Raw genomic sequence first — 24,697 nt, 5'->3', positions numbered from 1 at the left:
CGGCTGCATCTCAGTAAATGACATTAAATGATTGTTAACCCCATTTTGCAGATTTGCAATATGAAACACAAAAACATTACTTCGCCAGAAGCTATGGGGCTAGTACAGTGCAGAACCCAGATTTAAATCCACACAGCACTTAATTGAATGCAAAAGCAAAGGCAAATAACTGTTACCACTCAGTTCAGTTGAGTCGCTCAGTCGTGTCCGACTCTTTGCGACCCCATGGACTGCAGTAGCCAGGCCTCCCTGTCCATCGCCAACTCCCTAAGTTTACTCAAATTCATGTCCATTGCATCGGTGATGCCTCCAACCATCCCATCCTCTGTCATTCCCCTTCTCCTCCTGCCTTCAATCTTTCCCAGCATCAGGGTATTTTCAAATAAGTCAGTTCTTTGCATCAGGTGGCCAAAGGACTGGAGTTTCAGCTTCAGCATCAGTCCTTCCAATGAATATTCAGGACTGATTTCCTTTAGGATGGACTGGTTGGATCTCCTTGCTGTCCAAGGGACTCTCAAGAGTCTTCTCCAACACCACAGCTCACTCAGGGAAGCATAAGCTTCACTTACACAAACCCAGTCCTTTCACATCGCCAACACTAAAACCAGTGCATTTGCTGTTTCTAAGAACAGACCCGTCCCTTGAGGCTTCATTTTTTAGGGCAAGAGGAGGAGGGCCTAAAATACGCAAGAAGACGGACATCCTTTATCAAAAATGAGATGTCTATGGGGCGGCCCTCCACGCCCAAGGACCGCCCCCTGAGGACTAGCAACAGAGCGGTAAGCAGGGAAGGAAAGCAGAAAAGGGCAGACCAGCTACGCAGGCGGACCCTGGGGCGGAAGAGGTGGCGGTGCTGGGAGACAACGGGGAAGCCCCTCGGCCCGGCCCTGGCACGTAACAAGAGATAGGAGGCTGGGCGCCATGCGTGTGCGGTCGTAGGTCCGGATCAGAGGCGCGGCAGCAGACGCGGGAGACACGGCCAAGGGCGGTACCCGAGGAGCGGGCTCTGAGTGAACGGCGCCAACCCAGGCCCCGCCGAGCGCCCCTCTAGAGTGTGGCCGGCGACCGTCGGGGCCCTCCTCAGGCCTCTGCTGGGACTGCCGGGACCGCCTCCTTCATGCGCAGGCTCGTTGACCAGGAAGACGCGGGTAGGCGGAGTCGAGAACCGGAAGTGCCGGGGCTCACCGGAAACCTTCCCCGGAAGCCCGCCAGCCGGAGCAGCCCTGAGGCCCCGCCCCTCGACGGAACGCTGGGTTGCTGGGCAACCGGCGCGGGCGCCGCGGGAGGGTTCGGCGGTGCCCAGAACCGTCCCTGTGTAGCCCCTACTTCCTGCCCTGGCAACTTCCCGGCCCGCCCGCCTCCCTTCTTGCCGCCCTTCCTCGCATCACGGAATCCCTGCCCTTGGCACTACGTGCACCTCTCCGGCTCCCACGACACTCTAGTGCCCACCTGCTTCGAAGCCAAGCTTCACCGAAAGGGAAGCGGGCCGACCCCGGGCGCGACCTCCACGTTGGCTGAGCGCGCCTCCCCGGCCATGGCCACCTACACCTACACCAGCCGGCCCCGGGCCTTGCCCTCCCAGCGCCGCCGTTACCGGGACGACCTGATGCAGCAGTGAGTGAGCAAAGCGGCCCCTTGGGGTCTCTCCCCATTCTGGGGCCGCGGGATCTTGGCCCTTGAGCCCTGGCAGAAACTGCCTATGCTGCTTTCCCTTCCCTGCTCTCTGAGAAATAAATTCCCTCCCTAAGGAACACTCCTGGAGAAGGAAATGGCAACCCACTCCGGTATTCTTGCCTGGAGGATCCCAGGGACACAGGAGCCTGCTGGGCTGCCGTCTAGGGGGTCGCAGAGTCGGACACAACTGAAGCGACTTAGCAGCAGCAGCAGCAAGAAACTCTCCTGTGTTGTGGAGGACTGAAGCAATAAAGGGAATTAGTTAACTTTTTAGTGATCATGATGCTGGCATGATTGGTAACATGTGCACGGAAACGACTTATTGAGTCAACAGATGTTTATTGGCCAACTGTGTGCCAAGCAGGCACCTTCTAGGGGCACCAACATACATTTTCTTACCTAATTTCCAGTGCTGTGAAGTTGGTTTTATATTATGTATATAAAGAGACGGATACAAAGGTGTACCTCACAATAGCGTGTCTATGATGGGAGCCACGTAAATCTCTCACAGGAATCTGGTTCTCCTTCCATGTTGGACTGCAAATTGTACTTTTACTTCATCAGTATTGCAAATATTCAGGTATCCATATTTGGAAAGGGCGTTAAGTATTATGGTTCTCTTAAAGTTCTTTGTGTACGCTTCAAATTTTGGAATCAGCAGAACTTTGCAAGAATGCAGGCTCCATGGAAGCAAGACCCTTTATGACTTTTGTTCACTAAAGAGCTACCTGACACATAGTTAGCACTCAACACAGATTGTTGAATTAAAGACAGAACATGAGTTCTTGATGCTTATTTAAAGCAGAGTCTAAAATCATAGTTATCTTATTCTGACAATAAAGACATTTTTAAATAAGAAAGGTCTATCACTTTAAGAAAACCAAAATAAGAACATTTAAATTATAAAAGGATTCAATTTTAAAAGGGACTCCTTGGAGAAATATTTCCTAGTGCCTTGAAGTGGTTGCTTACAAATCCTTCCTATTAAATCACACCAACAGATGAAATAAGAATCACTGGTGGGTCCTTAGAAACAATTTCTCTTTTTATAGAATTAGTTGATTGGTATATTGAAGCAATCTGAATCAAGCCTTTGAGAGGAGTTCTTTTAGATGTATCTATTTGATTTTTCAGTTTACAAATTTATAAAAGTAATACATTCTTGTGAAGCAAATGGAAATTAAAAATAAGGAGGAGTAAAGGCAAAGTTAATTATCTTTCACCCATCTCTACTCCCACTTCCCTGTTGTAACCAAACTTAACAATCTTATTCTTCCACACCTTGCTGGTGCACACAAAGAGGAGCATATGTACGTGTACATGGAAGGTTTTATTTCCGAAATGGAATCATATTACACATATTAATCTGCACTTGGCTGCCTCTACTTTTTTTCTTCTCCACTTTTTTATAAACTCTAATTCCTTTTTTCCCCTAATTTCTTTCTGTATACATGCACACACAGATCTAATTTTTTAATAAATGTACTCATTCATGCCTGTGGGTATTCTTCAGTCAGTTCAGTTCAGTCTCTCAGTCGTGTCCGACTCCTTGCGACCCCATGAATCGCAGCACACCAGGCCTCCCTGTCCATCACAAACTCCCGGAGTTTACTCAAACTCATGTCCATCGAGTCGGTGATGCCATCCAGCCACGTCATCCTCTGTTGTCCCCTTCTCCTCCTGCCCCCAATGCCTCTCAGCATCAGGGTCTTTTCCAGTGAGTCAGTTCTTCGCATCAGGTGGCCAAAGTATTGGAGCCTCAGCTTCAGCATCAGTCCTTCCAATGAATATTCAGGACTGATTTCCTTTAGGATGGACTGGTTGGATCTCCTTGCAGTCCAAGGGACTCTCAAGAGTCTTCTCCAACACCACAGTTCAAAAGCATCAATTCTTCAGCGCTCAGCTTTCTTCACAGTCCAACTCTCACATCCATACACGACACTGGAAAGACCATATATATGTGTATAATTGATACACTTTGCTGTACTCCTGAAACTAACTCAATATTGTAAATCAAATATACTTTAATTTTTGAAAATGAAAAATTGACTTTTAGATACCAGTGCTCTATTACAGTCATGATTTAGAATTTACTTTTTTATAGAGCTGAAGAACCTGTGCATTACGGAAACATAATGTATGACAGAAGGGTAATCCGAGGCAACACTTACGCTCTGCAGCCAGTACCCCTGGTGAGTACAGTTTGAATTGTCTGATACAGAGTACTCAGACTACCTGAGGTGAAGGACCAGTTTTTGTTTCTTTCTTTAAATTTCTAATCTGTTACAGACTAAAACATTTATGAAATAAAATAAGGATAGATTGCTAGAAAAATGAAAGGGGAAAAAAAATGTATGCAAAATACAAACCAGATAGTGGTTGGCAGGGAACGGGGGAATAGGGAAGTGTTATTAGTGAGTACGGACTTTCACAGAATGAAAAAAGTTCTGGCGGTAAACGGTGGTAGTGGTTGCACAATGTGAAGGTACTTAATGCCCCTGAGCTGTGCACTGAAAAATGGTTCAGTTCAGTTCAGTCACTCAGTCATGTCCAACTCATTTCGAACCCATGGACTGTACCACGCCGGGCTTCCCTGTCCATCACCAAATCCCAGAGCTTACTGAAACTCATGTCCATAGAGTCGGTGATGCCATCCAACCATCTCATCCTCCGTTGTCCCCTTCTTCTCCTGCCTTCAATCTTTCCCAGCATCAGGGGCTTTTCCAGTAAGTCAGCTCTTTGCATCAGGTGGCCAAAGTATGGGAGCTTCAGCATCAGCCCTTCCAGTGAATATTCAGGACTGATTTCCTTTAGGATGGACTGGTTGGATCTGCTTGGGACGCTCAAGAATCTTCTCCAGCACCACAGTTCAAAAGCATCAATTCTTCAGTGCTCAGCTTTCTTTATAGTCCAACTCTCACATCCATACACATGACTACTGGAAAAACCATAGCTTTGACTAGATGGACCTTTGTTGGCAAAGTAATGCCTCTGCTTTTTAATATACTGCCTAGGTTGGCCATAGCTTTTCTTCTAAGGAGCTAATGTCTTTTAATTTCATGGCTGCAGTCACCATCTGCAGTGATTTTGGAGCCCAAAAAGGTAAAGTCTGTCACTGTTTCCATTGTTTCCCCATCTATTTGCCATGAAGTGATGGGACTGGATGCCATGATCTTAGTTTTCTAAGTGCTGAGTTTTAAGCAAACTTTTTCACTCTCCTCTTTCACTTTCATCAAAAGGCTCTTTAGTTCATCTTCACTTTCTGCCATAAGGGTGGTGTCATCTGCATATCTGAGTTTATTGATATTTCTCCCGGCAGTCTTGATTCCAGCTTGTGCTTCATCCAGCCCAGCATTTCACATAATGTACTTTGCATATAAGTTAAGTAAGCAGGGTGACAATATACAGCCTTGACGTACTCCTTTCCTGATTTGGAACCAGTCTGTTGTTCCATGTCCAGTTCTAACTGTTGCTTCCTAACCTGCATACAGATTTCTCAGGAGTCAAGTCAGGTGGTCTGGTATTCCCATCTCTTTCAGAATTTTCCACAGTTTATTGTGATCCACACGGTCAAAGGCCTTGGCATAGTCAGTAAAGCAGAAATAGATGTTTTTTCTGGAACTCTCTTGCTTTTTCAATGATCCAGCGGATGTTGGCAATTTGATCTCTGGTTCCTCCGCCTTTTCTGAATCCAACTTGAACATCTGGAAGTTCACGGTTCATGTACTTTTGAAGCCTGGCTTGGAGAGTTTTGAGCATTTGCTAGCGTGAGGTGAGTGTAATTGTGTGGTAGTTTGAGCATTCCTTGGCATTGCCTTTCTTTGGGATTGGAATGAAAACTGACCTTTTCCAGTCCCGTGGCCACTGCTGAGTTTTCCAAATTTGTTGGCATATTGAGTGCAGCACTTTCACAGCATCATCTTTCAGGATTTGAAATAGCTCAGCTGGAATTCCATCACCTCCACTAACTTTGTTTGTAGTGATGCTTCCTAAGGTCCACCTGACTTCGCATTCCAGGATGTCTGGCTCTAGGTGAGTGATCACACCACCGTGGTTATCTGGGTCATGAAGATCTTTTTTGTATAGTTCTTCTATGTATTCCTGCCACCTCTTCTTAATATCTTCTGCTTCTGTTAGGTCCGTACCATTTCTGTCCTTTATTGTGCCCATCTTTGCATGAAATGTTCCCTTGGTATCTCTAATTTCTTGAAGAGATCTCTAGTCTTTCCCATTCTATTGTTTTCCTCTATTTCTTTGCATTGATCCCTGAGGAAAGCTTTCTTATCTCTCCTGGCTATCCTTTGGAACTCTGCATTCAGATGGATGTATCTTTCCTTTTCTTCTGTGCCTTTTGCCTCCTTTAATCCCTTAGTCAGCTTTTGTTTGTGTACTTGAACAGGCTTTGTTTGGACTGAAGTTGTTTTCTTTGTGAGCTAATGTATTTTTTATAGAAATTCTGTCAAGAAATTAGGCTAAAAAAAATTCAAGTGGTTTTCAATTTGTTAACTACACATTAAAATCTATTGTGACTGAATGGTTACCTCAGTTTACTAGGCATCAGAGGAGTTCATGGTAAAAAAATCCTTGAATAAGGAAAAACAGTTTATTATTTGGGATTCTGCACCCATTTTATTCTGGTTAACAGTCATACTTTGAAGTTACTTTCATGTGTTTTACCAGATACCTTTGTAATTGCCTGGCAAATTTCAGATAAATTTTTAGTCACCAAGTCACTGATAAGCAGGAAGCATTCTGTGACAGATGCTTTTATGCCACCCAGGAATTACTTTGGAGCAGCACTCCTATACTCTTTGAGAAATATTTTCTAAATTTCATAAGCCGTTTCTGTCATTCAGCCTGGGCAGCCTGATCCTATAGAGATTCAGAGACAGCAGCAGGCCAGGAGGAGGGCTTTTGCCAGAAAACGAGCCCAAGAACAGCTCAGACCACATACGCCTGAACCCGTGGAAGGCAGAAAACATGTGGATGTGCAGACAGGTATGTGGGCCCACGGCTTGGTGGCTCCTGGGTGTGTGTGGTTTTCTGAGTCAGTTCATTTTGTTTGACTTTCATGTTAACATGTCTGTTATGCCATCTAGTATTTCCCTGTCTCGTGGTAGAAAAAGTCCGTTCTGTAAACAAACTCATAGACTGAATATTGTTAATATATTGGGTATGGCTGAAAATGTGACATGGTGATTTTTTAAAAAAGAATATAAGGACCAAATTAATTCTCTCAGCCCTTTTCACATATGCTGTTCTCGAACTGGGAGTATTTCCTGCTTTTCGTAGCCCAAGATGAATCACTCTTGGACTCCTGGAAGTGGAGAGCAGTATAGTTTTATTTTGGCATTTTGTCTTTTGAGAGAAGTAAACCGTTTTACTGAATATCTGAAAATGTGGGTTATTAGTCCAAGTTTTACTAATCCCGGGGCTTCCCGGGTAGCTCAGCTGGTAAAGAATCCGCCTGCAATGCAGGAGACTCCAGTTCGATTCCTGGATCCAGAAGTTCCCCTGAAGAAGGTTTAGGCTGCCCGCTCCAGTATTCTTGGGCTTCGCTGGTGGCTCAGATGGTAAAGAATCCACTGCAAGGTGGGAGACCTGTGTTTGATACCTGGGTTGGGAAGATCCCCTGGAGGAGGGCATGGCAACCCACTCCAGTATTCCTGCCTGGAGAATCCCCATGGACAGAGGAGCCTGGCGGGCTACAGTCCATGGGTCACAAAGAGTCGGACACGACTGAGTGAGTCAGCACAGCACAGCACAAACCTGTTCAGATCTGAGTCCCCCACCTCTCACCACGGCCTCTTCTTCTGGCTCCTTTTGTTCTCCTTTCCCTTGCATCCTCCCCAGGGCCACACAGGCTCTCCTAGGCTAGTGCCAGGCTTTTCCTACTTGTCTGACTATTGTCAGCTGTGGGGGTTTACCTGGACCCATAGGGTCCAGCTGTATTGTTGACAGAATCTTGGTAGTCAAACAATACTTGATGTTTTCCTTGGACATAAAATGTAACTACCTAAGATTCACCTTGCAGAGATGGTGAGTGGATTCACCAGAGATATTTCTGGATAGTAAGGACAAAAGGTTGAGGACCATTCCAAGCTTTTTCCTACCTTGAGCCCAAGTCTAGAATAAGTGTATGTCTGTGATTAGCCAATATAGTTGTAATTCTGTAAGAGCTATATTTTAGTCTTTATTTATGCCATCAGAATATGAAGCAGTAGAGTAGCAGCCACTTTTTGCTGAGTACTTCTTGGGTCTCAGAGACGATACCAGGTCCTTTACCTGTGTCTCCTTTATTACTATGAAGACTGCAGGTGGCTGATAACCATGACCCCTTCTGCAGATAAAGAAACCAAGACCCAAAGAGAATGTAATCGCTAGGTCCTATATTCAACACATGGCTCCAGTTCTCATGTTTTTTGCATGATGCCATACTGCCCTTGCCTCATGTAAATTATTCCTAAGGTGAAATTTGTTTTCATATATCTGTTTATGATATGTAGGCTAGAGAGAACGTCTGTAACACAATGATGTGATGCATAGTTTTTTTTAACACGTCCAGGAATTTTCAAACCTTTAAACATCGACTATCTTAAGACTTTGTTACGTGGATGGATCTTTAACTTTCCATCCCATGTTATATTTTGTGTCTTATATTCATCTATAGGTTCTTGTGCTTTAGTTCTGTTTTCAAATACAAAGTTAAAGTTGCTCAGTCATGTCTGACTCTTTGTGACCCCATGGACTGTACATGGAATTTTCCAGGCCAGAATACTGGAGTGGGTAGCCTTTCCCTTCTCCAGGGGATCTTCCCAACCGAGGGATCGAACCCAGGTTTCCCGCATTGCAGGCAGATTCTTTACCAGCTGAGCCACAAAGGAAGCCCATTTCAAATACAAAGCTCAGTGATCTCTCAACATTTAGCAAATGTTCTAGCCTGACTGACTCTGTGGTCTTCCAAATATGTAAAAATGCTTAGTACACTCTGTGGATTGAATCCCACATTTGAACACCTTTATTTCAAGACTTATATTCTGATCCATTCATTTCTGTTTTGAAGGGGCTGTAGTTTCAAATTCTTGAAAAAGACCAGAATTTCAACCTCAATGTATATGGTGTTCTCTTAGAATTATACCTTGAAGAAATTGCTGACCGCATAATAGAAGTTGATATGGAGTGCCAAACAGATGCATTTTTGGACAGACCACCAACACCACTCTTTATTCCTGCCAAAACTGGCAAAGATGTGGCCACTGAAATTCTAGAAGGAGAGGTATAGTACATTATTAGACTTCCCTCTGTCTTCTTTGTAAAGAGTTAGGTTTAATTAAAACCTTAACATAAATGCAAACCACTTTCTAATCAGGAAAATTCTAAATACTTACTGCATTTCCTTCCAAATGGAGTATGGTTTTATCCTGAGCTACCCAGAAATGTCTTTAAATATCATGATCTTTTATTTTTTAGTTTTTTAAAAAAATTTTAAATGCCATGATCTGATTTTCCCTCTTTGCTGATCAGAAATAAAAAATTTTAGAAATGTATTTAGAATATTTATATATTTAATTTTTGTGTGTTTGCATACTTGCTTAATGGATGAACATAAGGTAGATTTGTACCAAATGAGGGAAAATAATATCTCTGGTATAAAAGGTTCCACTGCTAGTTGCTTGTTGATTACATAACTTTTAAGAAGATAATTCTCTGTGTTAGGAAAAAAGTCCTAAAATAATTAATTTTTATATCAATGTGGAATACATAAATATAGGCCAGTTTATGAAACTGAAGAAGAGAAGGCAGTGTGCGTAATGACTTAAGTGAGATTTAAAACTCGAAGGAATTTGAAAGTATTGTCATTGAATTAGGAAATAAACTAAGTCTTCATAATCTATATAGAAGACTATAATTGCCTCTAAATCCTAGAGATAAATCACCAAAGTATCCATTATTCTTGTTCCTTTGTTCTTCAAACTGTTATCAAAACAACCAATAAAAATCAAGCAGAAAAGATGGAGAATTAGACAGACAAAGATATTTCCCTTGGGTTTTAGAGGTTTATTGAAAAATTATTGAGAATGAAGGTTCATTCTGATGATTGAATAGATCTTTTTATAACTTTGACTCTTATCAGTTTTTGCCTATAAAGAGCCCCTGTGCCTTTTGGGCTGTTTTGAAGATTAGAAACGGTAAATTACCAGCTCAGTGTCTGGCATACAGAAGACCCTCAATAAGTAGTATCCTGTTATTTATTGCTGCTCTTGTGGATATATTTTCACTGAGCCTTCGGTCTATGATTAAAATTTTAAATCTGTTTTGTGTGTTTAAGCTGTTTGACTTTGATCTTGAAGTTAAACCAATGTTAGAAGTTTTGGTGGGGAAGACCATCGAGCAGTCTCTTCTGGAAGTGATGGAAGAAGAGGAGCTGGCAAACCTGCGGGCCAGTCAGTACGCGTATGAAGAGCTCCGCAACATCGAGCTTGCTGAAGTCCAGCGACTTGAAGAGCAGGAGAGACGACACCGAGAGGAAAAAGTAGAGAATTTTCGTTTTCTCTCTCAGACTGATTTTGGTTACTTAACAGATTATGTTCAGAATCACATGTAGAGCTAACAGGTCTTGGCAAACATGTTAGAAAAGACCTGTAGTATTTGTTGTCCAGGTCTCTCCTGTAGATCACTGATCTTTCATGAACAATTACATTTTTAAAATCCCAGTTTACATAGATGTACCTAAATGGAGATGGACTTCCCAGGTGACTCAGCAGTACAGAATCTGCCTGCCACTGCAGGCAGCCCAGGTTTGATTCCTGGAGAAGGAAATGTAGCCTCCTCCGAGATTGTTCCCTGGGAAATCCCATGGAGAGAGGAGGCCTGGCAGGCTATAGTCTATGGGGTCACCAAGAGTCGGACTAAACAACACCAACAACCTAAATAGAGTTCCCCCAAAATTCCTGCAGGTCACAATTTAAATTACATATGTCCCAAGGAAAGGCACTCTTAAATAAGAGTCCTGGAGAAGAAATAACATCAATTTGCCAAAAATCAGTGGCAGAAAAGGTGGCAGGAAAAAGGGGAGTGTATTTGGGTGGATGGGGAGTAAGAAAGGGGATCTGGAAAGAATTCTGGGTCTTTTTCTCAGTGGCCAGCCCTGCTCTACACCCTTACAGATACACCTACTATCTGAGTCTTTATAGAGTATTCCTTCAGATTATAAGGTTTTTAGAACCTTTAATAAGAAAAGTTGTAGAATTCAATCATTAAATACGCCACAGACCTTTAGTTAGGAAGCACTCGGCTCAGTACAGTTTAATAAGAGTCTGTCTGGGTGTGGCAGTAACTCACCGTGTGTTAAACACTGGATGGATAAATGATAAAGGCGTTTCCACACACCTGAAAGGGCTCAGAGTCTAGCTTCCCGCACAAATAGCTGAGTTGTGCGAACATTCTACTCCAAACCTAGTCAAATGGACTTTCAGTTTTCCTCTAAAATGAGTAACTGTGTAAAGAGCACGGGTCTGTTGATAAAGATTGTGCAAATGCACGATTATTTGTTCACAAGTGTAAGATGAATCCTGACAAAATGAGCTTTGTTGAAATAATTGGTGAAGTTTTTATCAAAGAATAGTTAAATTTGTTTATTTACTGTTTGGTGGTGTGTGCATGCTCAGTCATGTCTTGACTTGGACTATAGCCTGTCAGGGTCCTCTGTCCGTGGAATATCTCAGGCAAGAGTATGGGGTGGGTTGCCATTTCCTCTTCCAAGGGATCTTCCTGACCCAGGAATCGAACCCACATCTCCTGCCGAGCAGGCAGAGTCTTTACCACTGAGCCACCTGGGAAGCCCTTATTTACTATTAGGAAATGTTTTCAAAGTTTAAGCAAATATAAATCTGGATGACTTGTAGTCTTCATTTTTTATAATATATATTATTTACTATTAGGAACTATGAAAAAACAAAGAATACAAGTCATCCAGATTTATATTTGCTTTAACTTTGAAAATAGACTAATTAGAAAATATATTAATGTTCCCACTTCTGCATGGGAATAGAGAAGGTAGTTCATTAGCTTCACAGATTTCATATGATCTATAAGTAGCAACAGCAGCAAAAATGTTTTATAATTTTCAGAACTTTACAAATTCAAAGAATCATTATAAATGAGACAATTTATTGGCCCAAGTTTTTTAATCAAAGATGTCTAAGTAACTGTAATTTTCATATCATCAATACTTTATAATACTAATTAAAAATACAGATAACTATTATTATTCTTTGATTTCAGTCAAACATGTATATCCTGAAATTATTTTACTTGAAAATGGATCAGGAAATGAATTTTACCTTAAGCATCAACTCCTCTGAATTCAGTACCTATCTAGCTGTTGAAACTCATTAAAATCTTAGTGAAAAATACAAACTGATTTTTGGATACAAATATAAGTACAGATTTCTCCCACTCATGAGAGTCGGTGTCTGGGGAGGCTGAATAGCCACCTGTGTTGGTGTTTTCCCTGGACAGGAACGTCGGAAGCAGCAGCAATGGCAGGTGGTTCACAAGCATAATGAGACCTCGCAGAAGATCGCTGCTCGAGCGTTTGCACAGCGTTACCTGGCCGACCTCCTCCCGTCAGTTTTTGACAGCCTTCGGGATGGTGGCTACTTCTATGATCCCATTGAAAGAGGTTTGTTGGAGGTCTTTTGTTAGATTAACTGTTACAATAAGCATCCTGCTTTTGGTTTGAGTTCATGTTGTGCCCATTTTTATTTTGAATTGGAATCTTTCTTTACCAGCTGAGCCACACAGGAAGCCCAGGAATACTGGAGTGGGTAGCCTATCCCGTCTCCAGAGGAACTTCCCGACCCAGGAATTGAACCAGGATCTCCTACTTCGAAGGCAGATTCTTTCCCAACTGAGCTATCAAGGAATCTATCTCTGGACCAAATTTTAAAATCAATTATATAGTTGTTTTAAGAAAGTACCGTTACTAATAAGAGGGGTGTTACAAAGATTGTAGAATGTTTACTGAGAAACAACACTGGAGAGTAGAAAGCAACATGGACCGGATGTCCCCCATGACGCCAGGCCCTTGTTTCATCTCGCATAGTGCCTATAAAGTCAGTTCTAAAGGCTTTGACTCCAGGGAAAGCCTCATAATTTTGCAAATACCATTTATACTTGAATAGAAAGGTAATGGACCAGACCATAGAGAGAGAATACTATACAGCAAAAGTGATACTATACGAGTTTGTTTGACATTTTATAAGAAAACAAGGCTGATATATCTGTAACATTAGGGGAAAAGCACAGATTCTCCCAGTTTGTAATGCTTCATAAAAATCACTTAATGAAATTAACTTTTTAAATTGCAGATATTGAGATAGGATTCCTCCCATGGCTAATGAATGAAGTTGACAAAAGCATGGAGTACAGCATGGTGGGAAGAACAGTGCTTGACAGTAAGTTCTTTTATGTTATTATAAAAGTCATCTCTGAAATTTTTCAGTAAAAAGAACATAGAGAAAAAGGATGTTAATTTTACAGTTTTGGTTCTTAAATTTTCAGTATATCAATTCTATTAACAAAGTGAAGTGAAGTCGCTCAGTCGTGTCTGACTCTTTGCGACCCCATGGACTGTAGCATACCAGGCTCCTCCATCCATGGGATTTTCCAGGCAAGGGTACTGGAGTGGGTTGCCATTTAACAAAGGTACCTATTTTTACCTTTAGTATTATTTTTGGTTCTTTTATAATTTGATCAGAATTAAAATCTTCTGTCATTACTTTATAAATCATATTCTGTTAAAACAGGCATTGAATAGAGTTCACATTAAGTGGCACAGAAGGTACGTATTGCTGACTTTGTATAAAAAGTCATGATACAGGGAAGGGACAAGGCCTGGTGAATATTTTATGCTCATCTATAGGCGAGCGTTACAACTACTAAAATATGAAAAGTCATAGTGATTTCTGTACATGCAATTTTCAGTGTTGATTCGTGAGGTGGTTGAGAGGAGACTGCATCTCTATGAGCAGAAGGAGGGCAGGCACGCCCCTGTGAGGCCTGAGTACGGGCTCGGCGGTCCCGGAGGAACGCGAGAGCCGCTGGTGGGTTTCGAATCCCGGGATCAGGGTGCAGCCCAGGCCCAGAGACCCCTTCCAGACAGAGACTCCCTACAGAGAACGGCGTACGACGCCAGGTACGTGGATAGAGTGTCGTCCCGGGAAAGGAGGCTCGCGGAAGAAGATGACGAACTGACAGAAATGAGGAGATCCTTTGAGAGGGAAGAGCTGTCGCAGTAGAGGGGAGCCTCACTGCCTGGAGCCAGTCAGCAGCCAGTCAGCGCTGCAGTCAGTCAGGTAACGATGCGTGAGTCCCTCAGCTCGAGGAAACTATGTTGTGTTTAGTCAGCGTGTCTTTTTGTCTCATGGACCGGGCAAATCAAATATGTTGAGATAATAAAAACTAATTTTTAAAATGAAACCTTATTTATTTAATAGTAGACTCTTTTTTTTTTTTTTTAAGATTTTTGGTTTTTTTTTTTTTTTTTTTTTTTTTTTTTTTTTTTTTTTTTTTTTTTTTTTTTTTTTTTTTTTTTTTTTTTTTGTCATACATTGATATGAATCAGCCATAGATTTACACTTATTCCCCATCCCGATCCCCCCTCCCACCTCCCTCTCCACCCGATTCCTCTGGGTCTTCCCAGTGCACCAGGCCCGAGCACTTGTCTCATGCATCCCACCTGGGCTGGTGATCTGTTTCACCATAGATAGTATACATGCTGTTCTTTTGAAATATCCCACCCTCACATTCTCCCACAGAGTTCAAAAGTCTGTTCTGTATTTCTGTGTCTCTTTTTCTGTTTTGCATATAGGGTTATCGTTACCATCTTTCTAAATTCCATATATATGTGTTAGTATGCTGTAATGTTCTTTATCTTTCTGGCTTACTTCACTCTGTATAATGGGCTCCAGTTTCATCCATCTCATTAGGACTGATTCAAATGAATTCTTTTTAACGGCTGAGTAATATTCCATGGTGTATATGTACCACAGCTTCCTTATCCATTCATCTGCTGATGGGCATCTAGGTTGCTTCCATGTCCTGGCTATTATAAACAGTGCTGCGATGAACATTGGGGTGCACGCGTCTCTTTCAGATCTGGTTTCCTCAGTGTGTATGCCCAGAAGTGGGATTGCTGGGTCATAGAACCCTCTTACACTGTTGGTGGGAATACAAACTAGTACAGCCGCTATGGAAAACAGTGTGGAAATTTCTTAATAGTAGACTCTTTAGGAGCTATACTGTAACTCTAATGAGAATTATGTCTAATTTCAAGCTTCCTATTACCAGTATATATAACTAATATATTTTTCCTACCTTCTTCCATCACCACTATATAACCAATATGTTTTTCCTTATTTGTCCCATGACCACTATATATCACTAATATTTTTCTTCAGTTTTGTAGCTGCGTTCTCTTTTTTTAGTAAGTGTGGTATTTAATGTTAGATACCAGTTCTGTTAGCCACTGAGCTTTTCTTCTCTGTAGAAAAACTTACTCCAAGCAGGAATCCCTCAAGGTTGGGTTCCTGAAAGCCCTAGTGCTCTCTCCTTGCAAATACCAAGAAATATACCCTTGTCTATATAAAGATAAACAGTTACCCTTTCCATCTTCAATATTCAAGTAAAACTCTCATCTATTTGTTCACATTCCTGCTATTAAAAAATTTCAGACAATACCAGTGAAGCTAAAAGTCCCTCCTCAGAAAGCGTATGTCATCCATCCATCCATTCTATGTACCATCCAGGCCTTTTTTAAGGTATTTCTGGAGATAAAGATTTGAACATCTGGCAATATATGGGTTATAGTACTTGCATTTTCACCTAACATTTTATCTTAGACTTTTCAACATCAGTACATATAAATATTTTTTTTTAATGTGGTCAGATACAACTGTATTATAGGTAATTGCCATTTGACTTTTTAATCTGAACTTGTTTGGTGAATTTACCTGCACCATTGAAAATCATAGATATTTTTTACCTCTAAAGTTATATTAGAGATATAAAACTGGCTTAAAACTCAACGTTCAAAAAACTAAGATCATGGCATTCAATCCCATCACTTCATGGCAAATAGATGGGGAAACAATGGAAACAGTGACAGACTTTATTTTCTTGGGCTCCAAAATCACTGCAGATGGTGACTGCAGCCATGAAATTAAAAGACACTTGCTCCTTGGAAAAAAAGCCATGACCAACCTAGATAGTGTGTTAAAAAGCAGAGATATTTGCTGACAAAGGTCCATCTAGTCAAAGCTCTGGTTTTTCCATTACTCACATATGGATGTGAGAGTTGGACCATAAAGAAAGCTGAGAGCCGAAGAATTGATACTTTTGAACTGTGGTGTTGGAGAAGACTCTTGAGAGTTCCTTGGACTGCAAGGAGATCCAACCAGTCCATCCTAAAGGAAGTCAGTCCTGAATATTCATTGAAAGAACTGATGCTGAAGCTGAAGCTCCAATACTTTGGCCACCTGATACAAAGAACTGCTGCTGCTGCTAAGTTTTCACTTCAGTCGTGTCCGACTCTGTGTGACCCCATAGACGGCAGCCCACCAGGCTCCTCCATCCCTGGGACTGTCCAGGCAAGAACTCTGGAGTGAGTTGCCATTTTCTTCTCCAATGCATGAAAGTGAAAAGTGAAAGTGAAGTTGCTCAGTCGTGTCCGACTCTTCGCAACCCCATGGACTGCAGCCATCAGGCTCCTCCTTCCATGGGATTTTCCAGACAAGAGTCCTTGAGTGGGATGCCATTGCCTTCTCCACATGCAAAGAACTGCCTCATTGGAAAAGACCCTGTTGCTGGGAAAGATTGAAGACAGGAGGAGAAGGGGACGACAGAGGATGGGATGGCATCACTAACTCAATGGACATGTGTTTCAGCAAACTCTGGAAGTTGGTGATGGACAGGGAAGCCTGGTGTGCTGCAGTCCATGGGGTCTCAGAGTCAGACACAACTGAGTGACTGAACTGAACTGAAAGCTCTGTCAGTCTCTAATCAGTGACATCTTCTGAGGCTTCAGATAGATATAGTCTACTTTTCTCAGAATGTTTATAAATATATAAGCTGTAGTGATTTGAAATAGCTTGCAGTTATTAACACATTTACCTTAGTTTCTTTTTAAACGCGGCATTAAAAATACAGAAGAACATCTTTCTCCATTTATAAAAAGAACTGAGCTGTATGTCTCAGTAGCATTTTTCATGATTCTCAAACCAATTTCCCACATTTTATATCCCTACATCATCGTAACGTCAGAGCAGCCCTTCTGAGGTCGATGTGAGAGTGTTTTTATTTTCGTTTTCAATCAGTCATGGGTTTGTCCAGTCGGCAGGTGTTGACTGAAAGCCTGCTGTGTGCTGAGGCCATGAGGAGGCTGCAGCCTCACAGTGGAGCTGAATGAAGCAGGGGTGAAGCAAAGAACTGCAGCTCAGGGATTCTCAGTGATTTTCAGTCGAGTGACTTGTCTAGTGAGTAATGGGATGAAAGCTGGAGCCCAGATCCCCTTCCTCCCAACCCGCTATCCTTTCTTCTCAACAGCCTTGCACTTTTGTGAGGTACAAAGAATAAATTAACTGAATTAACAGCATTTAAAAAATTGAAATCTGTCCTTTCATTGCTGAGTTAGGTCCATCTTCTTAAACAGTCTGTGATTATCCTAAAATCTGTCCCTGCTGTTTAGTTGCTCAGTCATGTCCAACTCTTGGGACTGTAGCCCGCCAGGCTCCTCTGTCCATGGGATTTCCCAGGCAAGAATACTAGGGTGAGTTGCCATGCCCTCCTCCAGGGGATCTTCCCAGTCCAGGGATCCCATCTGCATCTCCTGCATTGGCAGGTGGATTCTGTACCACTGAGCCACCAGGGAAACCTCAGTGATCATCCTAAAATTTACAAGATACTAATTTTGGTGACAAGACCAGGAATTTTTTTTTTTTTTAAGAATGCTTTCAAAATGGAGTGAAGGTTGATTATCTTCTACAATTCTAATCCTCCTTCACTGTAACACTTTGCAGATACTTTGCTAAACTTCTCATTCTGAGTTCCATAATTCCATAAGTTAATTCAGTTTATTAAAGAAACCTAAATCTGTAGACCCCATACTGAAGCTGGTTAAGCTTAACTGCCTATTCCATCCTAGAGAGAAACAGAAATAATCACGAGGTTAGGACACTGTCCCTATGAAAAAACGTGGAGAAGCTGGTGATAAAAAAGAAAAATATTGAGTGGAAACTGAATTGTCTGTGCTCACATTTGCTCATGCTCTTCTTAGGAGTTCTGATCCCTTCTGTTTTCAGCTAACACTAAGCTAAGGGAAGCTGAATAGTAATAAAATTGATAATATGTAATAAATTTCTAGAGATTGTCCTCCCCCAACATCAATTCCCAGATCACTGAACTAGATGAGAGGGAGGGGTAGAAGTCATTTTCTCCAGTGCAGGCCTCATGGTGTGTAAGCCATTCTGACTTGGGCTGAGCTGAGGAATGCTGGAGTGGCCTGGGAAGTCACTCAGCATGGTTGACAGCAGACACCAGAGCCAGACCAGCTGGTCTTGAGTTCTTCACCACACGCAAGGAGGTTGCCCCTTTAGTTAGGGGAAAGAACTGGTTTATTTTGAAAGCAGATGGTAGAGCGGAGGTCTTGCAGAAAGAAGTCGTATTTGGAGATAATTCCTCTAAAACTCATAACAGGCGTGGGAGAAGTGGCATCTTGCATAGCATAGCAAAACGCTGTGGTAACCATAACCATCAGGTTAATCGTGCGCATTTCTTCTCACCTAAAAACTTTCATTTACTTGTCAGTGTTGTTAAAATGTAGCAATCATATCAGCTAAATTTTTAATCTACAACTTTTAGATGCAGTTTTCATATGCTTTATTTACTAGGCAAAATCTGATACATTCTGCTTTTCTCTGTTTGTAGGTGAATCACAGCAATTTTTATAAATTGCTGTAAATTTTTATAATTTTTAATGTATTCTAGAGCTCAATAGCCGTAATCATTTATCTCAATTTATTTAGCATAAAGGCATTCTGGGGACTTCCCTTGCAGTCCAGTGGTTAACACTCCAAGCTCCCAGTGCAGGGCCATAGGTTCCATCCCTGTGGTTGGGGAACTAAGATCCCATATGCCACACAGTGTGGCCAAAAAAATAAAATTTAAAAAATAAAGGCTTTCTGAAAAAGCCCAAATATGCATTTAATCTCCCCATAGTCCAATTAGTACCTACTGTTTTTTTTGCTATAGCTCCAAGGTCTAACCAGAACCAACCTTTTCCAGGTTTGTTCACAGTCAGAGACCCAAACAAAAATGTTACAGATCAGGTGTCACTATCATGAAAAACTACTGTTAATGCTATTGGATTGATGTCTATAATTCTCGCTTTGAATTGGAACATATTTACCTTTTTGTTTTAGTGCTTTCAACTTACAAACTAAAATTTAATAAATCGATAGTTTAGATGATACTTTTTGTTTTTCTTAAATCTTGAAAATAGAATTAATGAAATATATGATTTAAAAGATATAGTACTACCAGCTTCCTAGGTGGCAGCTAGTGGTAAAGAATCCACCTGCCAATCAGGAGACACAAGAGATGTGGATTCAGTTCCTGGGTCTGGAAGATCCCCTGGAGGAGGAAATGGCCACCTGCCAGGCTACAGTCCTTGAGGCTGCAAAGAGTCAGATACGACTGAGCGCACAGGCACACACACGAAAGATACAGTAATGGTTATAGGTTTGCTTATAAATAAAATCAGTCAAAATATTGAAGTTTGAAATTTCAGTATAAAAGTATAACATTTAAAGAATTTTAAATTCTTTTTGAAAATAAAATTTGAAACACTAATACATTTTTATTACCAAATGCATTTATAACTCAAATTATATATTTTATTGTTATTTTTATTTTTGATAATGATTGTGTATGATGGTCTTCTAACATTTTGGATTATATTGATACCTATTTTTTACCACTAGGTGTCAGTAAATCCCTAAAGCAAAGTTAACCTGCTTCCAACTTCAAACATAATTTAATGACCGTAAAGAGACCTTGGTAGAGAAAAGAGTTCAAAAATATATTGTACTCCTTGGAGAAGCTAGACTCACACTGAGTATTTTATCTTGCCCCCAAGTTATCTACCAGCCCTATAGGGGTGGCAGTGGACTGCACCCTGTATCTCAGACCCTTAAAATGGTAGTGTCAGAATAGACTTTAGCTGTCATATAATCCAGCCTCCTATCCAATACAGTATCCTTAACAGGTGGTCACTTGGTCTTTGTTTAGTCACTGAGGATGGGGCTTTCCCTTTATAAGCTGCCCTAGAACAGCAATTCTTACATAGTTTTGTCTCCCCAGGCTCAAGACATGGTAAATATTTACTCAAGTACATTGTTGCACAATTCTCATTATTAGAAATTTCTTTTATACTGAGTCAAAATCTGTCCCGTTACGCGTGCTAAGTCACCTCAATCATATCCAACTCTTTGCAACCTTACAGACTGTAGCCCACCAGGCTCCTCTGTCCATAGGATCCTCCAGGCAAGAACACTAGAGTGGATCGCCATGCCCTCCCTCCTGCAGGGGATCTTCCAGACCCCGGGATCAAACTCACGTCTCTTATGTCCCTTGCATGGGCAGGAGGGTTCTTTACCTCCTGCCACCTGGAAAGGTGCCACCTGGAAAGCCCCTGTCCTATTATAACCTATAGCCTTTTAGTTTATAACCTGTAATCAACTAGCATAATTATGGTGGAGAGAGAGAATAATTTTACTTACATACCAGCCCTATCCTATACTCCAGCCCTATCCTATACTTTTGGGGTTTGTTTTTTTTTTCTTTTTTTCCAGATTTTTCTTTCTCCCAGTGAAGTACCACCACTTGTCCCAATTATTCCTCATAGAGAATAGTTTCAGAACTTTCCCACTATCCATACTGGTTACTATTACCTTGAAATTTCTGTTTGGTCAAAGTCATCTTAAAACATGTTTCCCAGAATTAGGTATACTACTATAGATATAATCAAACTTAGCAAGGAGTATTGTGAAACTGTTGTCTCCCCTGATTTGGATATCACCAACTCACTTCCTTTAAATTTAGATGTCTCAGTTCAGTTCAGTTCAGTCACTCAGTCGTGTCCGACTCTCTGCGACCCCATGAATCGCAGCACGCCAGGCCTCCCTGTCCATCACAAACTCCCGGAGTTTACTCAAACTCATGTCCATCGAGTCGGTGATGCCATCCAGCCATCTCATCCTCTGTCTTCCCCTTCTCCTCCTGCCCCCAATCCCTCCCAGCATCAGGGCCTTTTCCAATGAGTCAACTCTTCGCATGAGATGGCCAAAGTATTGGAGTTTCAGCTTCAGCATCAGTCCTTCCAATGAACACCCAGGACTGATCTCCTTTAGGATAGACTGATTGGATCTCCTTGCAGTCCAAGGGACTCTCAAGAGTCTTCTCCAACACCACGGTTCAAAAGCATTAATTCTTCAGTGCTCAGCTTTCTTCACAGTCCAACTCTCACATCCATACATGACCACTGGAAAAACCATAGCTTTGACTAGACAGACCTTTGTTGGCAAAGTAATGTCTCTGCTTTTTAATATGCTGTCTAGGTTAGTCATAACTTTCCTTCCAAGGAGTAAGCGTCTTTTAATTTCATGACTGCAGTCACCATCTGCAGTGATTTTGGAGCCCCGAAAAATTAAGTCTGACACTGTTTCCACTGTTTCCCCATCTTTTTCCCATGAAGTGTGGGACCAGATGCCATGATCTTAGTTTTCTGAATGTTGAGCTTTAAGCCAACTTTTTCACTCTCCTCTTTCACTTTCATCAAGATGCTTTTCAGTTCCTCTTCACTTTCTGCCATAAGGGTGGTATCATCTGCATATCTGAGGTTATTGATATTTCTCCCGGCAATCTTGATTCCAGCTGGTGCTTCTTCTAGCCCAGCGTTTCTCATGATGTACTCTGCGTATAAGTTAAGTAAGCAGGGTAACAATATACAGCCTTGGTGTACTCCTTTTCCTATTGGGAACCAGTCTGTTGTTCCATGTCCAGTTCTAACTGTTGCTTCCTGACCTGCATATAGGTTTCTCAAGAGGCAGGTCAGGTGGTCTGGTATTCCCATCTCTTTCAGAATTCTCCACAGTTTATTGTTATCTACACAGTCATTAGAAAAGACAGAGGAACCAGAGATCAGATGTCTAGAAACCTCATTTTTAGAACATATGAGAGAGAAGGCCAAAGTGACTTCTGAGTTGCCATTTTGCCATGGACCATCCAAAGCTATTCCAACATTGCTACCCAATTTGGCTGTTTTTTAGCCCCACAGCATATTAGAAGTAGCATACTGACATGGAGATAGGGACCACTATGGGAAGACTGTAGGCTAAAATTTATTAGGGAAAAAAGGTACATGGAAAAGCAGAGGAAAATAGATAGCTCAAAAGACATAGCAATCTGGGGCCAAAGTTGAATATCCCTCAGCAGGTCTTGAATACATGATTACTTTACAACACGGGAGAGAAATTAGTGTTTATAGAAGAGGGACTCTGGAATTGGTAGAGTAGGGACCTCTGAAAATTAGCTCCTCCATAAAAGCAACAAGAACACAGGCAAAAAAGAAAAAAAAATGTCAAAAAATAACATTTTTTAAATTCTGGAAATTAACCAAAGACTTGGAACAGTGAAGAGCATTTATTCCAGAAAAGTGGCTGAATCTCCAAGAGTCAGCTTTGTGGCATTTTAATTTGCCCTATTCCCATCCCATTCTTCCCAGCTCCACAGTAACTTGAAAACCAACAGACTCAAAACCCTGGTAACTGAGAAAACCAGCAGCCTGTCAGCCACTGGAGGGACTAAAACATGCCTAGAGCTCCCCAGAAAAGCCACATCCCCAGAAAACTGTCAGTATGTGACCTGTCTGGGAGCTCCCTGGATAAGTTCTTTTACAGGGCTTATCTTTATTTGACCTGACTCAGAGCACGGTGAGGAAAGTCCCAGCAGCAGGGCATTTGTTTAAAAATAGAAAATCAGCAATCAACAGCAATTGTCTAACATCACAGCTACCCGAGGTGGAAATGCTAGTTGGAGCAAACAGGAGGCTGACCAGAATACTTAGAAATCTGAGGAATGAGAGGTCCATAGGGGGTTTTTAAAAGTTTCAACATATTCCCAGGAATCTGTTAAGTATAAGGTACTTTGTAGGGCTGTTTACAGCCCAGGAAAGACCTGGGAAGGCCCTCATCTCTCATCTCTGGCTGACATTGAGGATCTACACAAGCAAAAGCTGAGAGCAAAGTCAGAGTTGTAAACTTGCTGAAATATCGGAGGCATGTCTTAACACACAGAGAACCCCCTCAGCACAAAGTGTAAGACTTACTGATTCAGGACATTTAAGAAATCTCTTTAACCATTAGCTAACCACTAAGCTAGCTGAGCAGACTTCAGTGGCAGCACCAAGAATAGAGGCTTTACAGAATTTGCTCACGAAGGCCATCAAGCAGACAAACACCAACAAAAAACCCAAGGTGAAGAGGCAGAGCAAGAATCTGATAGCCAGAGTTACCACATTTTGACTGTCTGAAATGTCTAGATTTCAGCCAAAAAAATACAAGACATGCAAAAAGTAAAGTATGGCCTGTGCAGAAGAAAGAAAAACAGTTGATAGAAACTGTCCCTAAGAAAGTTCAAATTTTGAACCTACTTGACAGACATTAATCAGCAATTGTAAATATGTACAAAGACCTAAAGGAAACCAGGTGTAAATAAAGTATAAAAATGATTCTCACCAAAGAGTGAATATCAAGAGAGAGAAATCATAAAAAAGGAACCAAATAGAAATTCTGGTGTTGAAAAATGTAATAACTGAAATGAACAATTAACCAGATGGTCTCAGCTGTGAACTGTTAAAGAAACCATGAAGTTCAATCAGACTGAGATTATCCACTCTGAAATGAAGAAAAATGCAAAGAGCCACAGAGACCTGTGAGACACTATAAGGATACCAACAGACACACAGTACAAATTCCAGAAGGAGGGGAAAGAAAGGAACAAAAAGGACATTTGAAGAAACCATGGCTGAAAACGTCAATGGGATGCAAAAAAAAAAGTTAATATTTACATCCAAGAAGTTCAGTGAATTTCATGTATAATAAACTCAGAGATCCACAACTGCTGAGAGACAAAGACAGTTCTGAGACAGTGTTGGGGACGGGGATATTCTGCCCCACCCATCTTGAGTTCTTCTGGCTGGTCTAATCATTAAATTGCCATAGGACAGATTAACAGGAGAAAAAAAAAAATCAGTTGAATTTGTATGCACAAAGGTCTCATAGAAATAGGACCCCCAAAGTCACCAAAACAAATTGTTTGAATATCATTTTTAGACAAACAATTATTTGTGAATGTTAACAAAACATTCACTTGTGCTTGGAGCAGCAAAGAAATGAAGTAACAGTATTTGTTTACACAGCTTTCTTAGCCTAGAATGCCCTAACTCTGTTGTTAAGGATGCTTTCTACCCTCCTGGTGTAGGGAGGACCCCTTCTTCACTTGGGAGATTTATTTCCCACTCTTAAGGAGTAAGGAGTTGAGGGCACAGTGGCTTTTTTATATGCTTTTTTTTTTTTCACTGACTGCTTCTCAAGTAACTTTAATTCAAAATTATCAATATGCCACTAAGGCATATTTGGCTGCAGCATGCCTTGGGCCTCAACAGCAGCAAGACAAAATCAACTCATAATATACAAAGACTCCTCAATATTAGCAACTTATTTTTATTCAGACACCATCGAGGTCAGAAGGCAATGAAATGATATACTCAAAAGTGCTAAAAGAAAAAAGCTGTCATTCAGAAATTTTATATCCAACAAAACTGTTCATAAAAATGCAGGAGGAAGTAGGCAATCTGAATAAGCCTATATCTATTAAATATATTGAATTAATAACCTTACAAAAC

General features: G+C 41.3%; 1 protein-coding gene across 2 annotated transcripts in view; it reads left to right on the top strand.

Annotated features, from left to right (window-relative positions):
• The first annotated feature begins 771 nt into the window (after positions 1-771).
• Positions 772-24,697, top strand: part of RSPH3 (radial spoke head 3) — a 38,380-nt gene continuing 14,454 nt past the window's right edge. Inside the window, exons 1-8 of one of the 2 annotated variants that reach the window (XR_006267255.1) lie at positions 772-1,614; positions 3,779-3,866; positions 6,531-6,672; positions 8,805-8,950; positions 10,004-10,207; positions 12,196-12,358; positions 13,047-13,133; positions 13,663-14,033. Coding sequence is in view for 1 of the 2 variants with exons in the window: in XM_043457317.1 (XP_043313252.1) it covers positions 1,118-1,614; positions 3,779-3,866; positions 6,531-6,672; positions 8,805-8,950; positions 10,004-10,207; positions 12,196-12,358; positions 13,047-13,133; positions 13,663-13,976 (1,641 nt within the window). In the remaining variant the exon portion in view is untranslated. Of the gene's footprint in view, positions 1,615-3,778; positions 3,867-6,530; positions 6,673-8,804; positions 8,951-10,003; positions 10,208-12,195; positions 12,359-13,046; positions 13,134-13,662; positions 14,162-24,697 lie in introns of those variants that run through there. The other variant, XM_043457317.1, reaches the window with a different exon arrangement.

This window comes from Cervus canadensis, chromosome 33 (assembly GCF_019320065.1).
Source record: "Cervus canadensis isolate Bull #8, Minnesota chromosome 33, ASM1932006v1, whole genome shotgun sequence".
In the NCBI taxonomy this organism is placed as follows: domain Eukaryota; kingdom Metazoa; phylum Chordata; class Mammalia; order Artiodactyla; family Cervidae; genus Cervus; species Cervus canadensis.
The sequence above is the reverse complement of the archived record's forward strand: the minus strand, read 5'-3'. Positions and strand labels throughout refer to the sequence as shown.